Source organism: Castanea sativa, chromosome 3 (genome assembly GCF_040712315.1).
Source record: "Castanea sativa cultivar Marrone di Chiusa Pesio chromosome 3, ASM4071231v1".
NCBI classification, from domain to species: Eukaryota; Viridiplantae; Streptophyta; class Magnoliopsida; order Fagales; family Fagaceae; genus Castanea; species Castanea sativa.
In genome coordinates, this window is record NC_134015.1 from 38,203,594 (window position 1) to 38,207,475 (window position 3,882).

Consider the following 3,882-nt stretch of genomic DNA (forward strand, 5'->3'; position numbering starts at 1 on the left):
ACCAAATACGATCAAGCCCCACCATGGTCTGGGGGTGGTTCGAACCAAATCAAATGGTGGCATGGAGCCACATTTTCCCTCTTACTCCCAAGAGCAAGAAAAAGGGGTTTCTACCTTTGACAGACCCGGCCTGGCTGAACTGAGAAAACCCCTGGTGGAGATTCCCAACGGACATCCCATCAAGGGAGGAAGGAAAAATTCTGGGGTGGAGAGCACTGTCACCAAATTCGCTGGAGCAAATTTTGCCAAAATCAAACCTGTTGGAGGGAATAAAAACAAAGAAAATGTTAGGGAAACCAATCTCAATGACAAGTTTGATGGGTTGTTTGGAAGCCATTTCTCTAATCCAAATATGTGGGGAAAGTTTCCAAACCAACCTTCTAATAACATCCAGGAAGGAACCGATGGGATAATGGAGCATGCGATATGCTTGTCGAAGACTGAAGAATTGGCCACGGCCAACATGAGGAAATTGAGTTGGAAATTGCTGAATCAAGCAAGGAACCAACTTCAAATTAGTAAGGATCCGAAATTTTTTCCATCCAATATCAATGAATATCATATGTTGGAATTGTAGAGGGGAATTGAACTCTCGTTTCAAACCTACTCTGAATGACCTTATCAGAAAGCACAACCCACCTATGGTAATTATAACTGAAACCCGGATTGGAGGGAACCGAGCCAAGGATATCACTGATACTCTGCCTTTTGATGGAGCAATTCATACAGACACCATTGGCTACGCCGTAGGACTATGGCTCCTGTGGAAGTCTGAAGAGGTGGAAGTCATTCAATTGGCAAAAACTGAGTAGGAAATACATGTCATTATTAAGGTAATGTCCTCTAATCTTTCTTGGGTTTTAACTTGTATTTATTCTAGTCCTATATTTGTAGAGCGTAAAGTGTTATAGGGCGATCTCTCCAATGTTGCTTCCTTGCATTCTCTGCCTTGGTTGATGTTGGGTGATTTTAATGAAATTACTCTCTATTAATGATAAGAGTGGGGGCAACCCGGTGAATATGAGTAGAGCTCTCTTATTCAAAGACTGTCTGGACGCCTATGGTATGATAGATTTGGGTTTTCATGGAGCCCAGTACACTTGGGTAAATAAGCAGGAGGTTGGTCATTTTATTCAGGAAGGGTTGGACAGAGCATTTGCTAATTGTGCTTGGTCCAATCTGTACTCGGAAGCCACTATGAGACATTTAACTAGGATTTACTCTAATCACTGCCCTATCCTGTTATCTCTAAAGAACCCCCCCCCCCTGAACTTCACCTTCCTAGACCTTTTAGATTCGAACCAGTCTGGATGTCTCACCCCTTGTTTGGGAAACTTCTTTCGGATAATTGGATGGAGCATCATGAGTTGGATGGAAACTTGCAGAATTTTATTGAAGCAGTGAAGATATGGAATAAGGAGGTTTTTGGGAATATTTTTCAGAGAAAATCCAGAATTGAAGCAAGGCTTAATGGTATCCAAAAAGCTTTAGCCAATGGCCCTAGTAGCTTCCTCATTAACTTAGAAAAGCAGCTTAGAGAGGAGTTTGGGGAAGTTAGCAAACAGGAAGAGGAGTTATGGTCTATCAAGTCTCGGTAAACTGGCTCATCCTAGGTGACAGAAATACTGCTTTCTTCCATAATTCCACTCTAATTAGAAGGAAAAGAAATAAAATTTCCTGCCTTTAGGATAGGACAGGTAATCTTGTCCACAGGGAGGAAGAGATCGTCGTTTTATTGAGGGAAGGTTATTTTGCTCTGTTTGAAACTGGCCATGGTATGGCGCCGAGGGTTCCTTGGAACATTCCAAGCTGGTCTTACCGTTTATCGAAGGAGGAAATGGCAGTTCTAGCAGGGGAGGTGACTAGGAAGGAGGTTGAGGTTAGTCTATGGAGTATGAAGCCTTTCAAAGCCCCAAGCCCTGATGGGTATCATGTTGGGTTTTATCAGAGAAATTGGCATATTGTTAAAGACTCAATTGTTAAGCTAGTAGCTAAAATTTTTGAGAATGGGACAATGCCAAACCATTTAAATAAGACCCTCATCACTCTGATCCCCAAATGCCCAGGGGCTAACTGCTTGGGCCTTTTTAGGCCCATCGGCTTTTGTAACACAATTGACAAACTTGTCTCTAAAGTCCTTCTGCATAGACTGAGACCCATGCTGAACAATCTTGTTTCTCCTCTTCAGACTGCCTTTGTTCCTGGGAGGAAAGGTATGGATAATATGATTATCGTTCAAGAGCTCATTCACTCCATGAAACTGAAGAAAGGAAAGCAAGGGTATATGGCAATTAAGGTGGATCTAGAAAAGGCATATGATAGAATGGAATGGCACTTTATCCGTGATATGTTAAGTATGTATAATTTTTCCCCTAAGTTGATTAGCCTCATTATGCTGCATCTCTGGTTCCTCCATATATGTGCTTTTCAATGGAGGTTGTCTAGAGCCTTTCCTCCCATCCCGGGGTATCAAACAAGGGGACTTTCTCTCCCCTTATTTGTTCATCATGTGTATGGAGTTATTGGGCTTCTTGATTGATGACATGTGTGCAAATAACCTCTGGAACCCCTTTAAGGCATACCTTTTGTGAACTTTTAGGGCAGAAAGTCAACTTGAGCAAATCTAAAGTGTTATTTTCAACTAATGTTAATTCGGATACCCGAGAAACCTTAAGCAATATCCTGGGAATCTCCTTCACACACAACTTTGGGAAGTATCTGGGATTTCCCATTAAGTTGGGGAACTCCTCTTCCCATGATTTTGATTATATTCTTGACAAAGTCCAGGCTAAGCTTCAGGGTTGGAAAGCCAATCTGCTCTCTATGGCAAGGAGGCTAACCTTAACCAAAGCAGTACTTTCTGCCATCCCATCCTATGTTATCCAGGGGTGTTTTCTGTCCAAGGGGTGTTTTCTGTCCGAAAGATTCTCACTAATTTGGATAGGATTAATAGGGAATTTCTTATGGAGCTCCACTGAAGAGAAAAGGAAAATGCATTTGGTGGGATGGAACAAAGTAACAAAACCAAAAACCAGAGGGGGTCTCGGCCTTCATGCAGCCAAGGAAAGAAACCTCACCTTAGCTGTAAAGTTATGTTGGAGGATGAAGAATGAAGGGGAGAAACCATGGGTCAAAGTACTAAAACATAAGTATTGCAGGAAAATGGTTTCTAGCAAAGCACCAAAGTCAAGAATGTGGGTTGCAATTAATAAAGGAGCCCCTCTGTGTGAGAAAGGGTTGAAATGGATCATTGGTTCCAACAACCAACTCTTCTTCTGGACAGACAAGTGGCTGGACTTTGGGGCAATTAGGAGCTGTGTTGAAGGTCCTCTAAATAAGGGAGAGGAAGGCCTTCGGGTCATTGATGTCCAAAATGATGGAATATGGGATTTACATAATATTTCTTTTGAGCTACCCTCCCTCCTGGTTCAATCAATCTGAGCCATCCCCATTCGGGCTGCTTCAAGAAGGGAAGACCACTTATGCTGGATTAATAGTTCGAAAGGAGATTTTGATTTGAAAAATGCATATATTTTAGCCATCGGCTTAAACCCAAATGAGCCCAAATTTGCAGGTAATTGGGTGTAGAAGCTAAAAACATTGCCAAAAATCCAACTGTTTGTCTGGAAATGTCTATTGAAAAGCATCCCCACAAAATCCATTTTAGCTCAAAAAGGTTTTCATGGGGACACATCCTGTGATTGGTGTCATGAGGACCATGAATCTATTGCTCATGTGCTCAGAGATTACCCGATTGCTATCAGGTTTTGGGCAGAGTCTGAATGCCCCTCGCAAATCCGAAACTCCTTCGATCTTGACATTACAGAATGGTTAAGATTGAATGCATGCTTCTATTCCCACATGCCTGGTAAGGACCAATAG

At 42.1% G+C, this 3,882-nt stretch overlaps 1 protein-coding gene across 1 annotated transcript; it reads left to right on the plus strand.

Annotated features, from left to right (window-relative positions):
• The first annotated feature begins 1,310 nt into the window (after positions 1-1,310).
• On the plus strand, positions 1,311-3,441 carry LOC142628906 (uncharacterized). The gene is made up of 3 exons (XM_075802936.1): positions 1,311-1,594; positions 1,714-2,354; positions 2,600-3,441. The coding sequence occupies exons 1-3, from the start codon at positions 1,311-1,313 to the stop codon at positions 3,439-3,441; spliced, it is 1,767 nt and encodes a 588-aa protein (XP_075659051.1).
• The last annotated feature ends 441 nt before the right edge of the window (positions 3,442-3,882 follow it).

Excerpts from the sequence above, each read along its gene's own strand:
- LOC142628906 (XM_075802936.1), top strand. The coding sequence starts at position 1,311 with ATGTCTCACCCCTTGTTTGGGAAACTTCTTTCGGATAATTGGATGGAG. Across the intron at positions 1,595-1,713 it reads TTATGGTCTATCAAGTCTCG|GGAGGAAGAGATCGTCGTTT; the intron begins GTAAACTGGCTC and ends TCTTGTCCACAG. Across the intron at positions 2,355-2,599 it reads CTTTATCCGTGATATGTTAA|GGCAGAAAGTCAACTTGAGC; the intron begins GTATGTATAATT and ends GTGAACTTTTAG.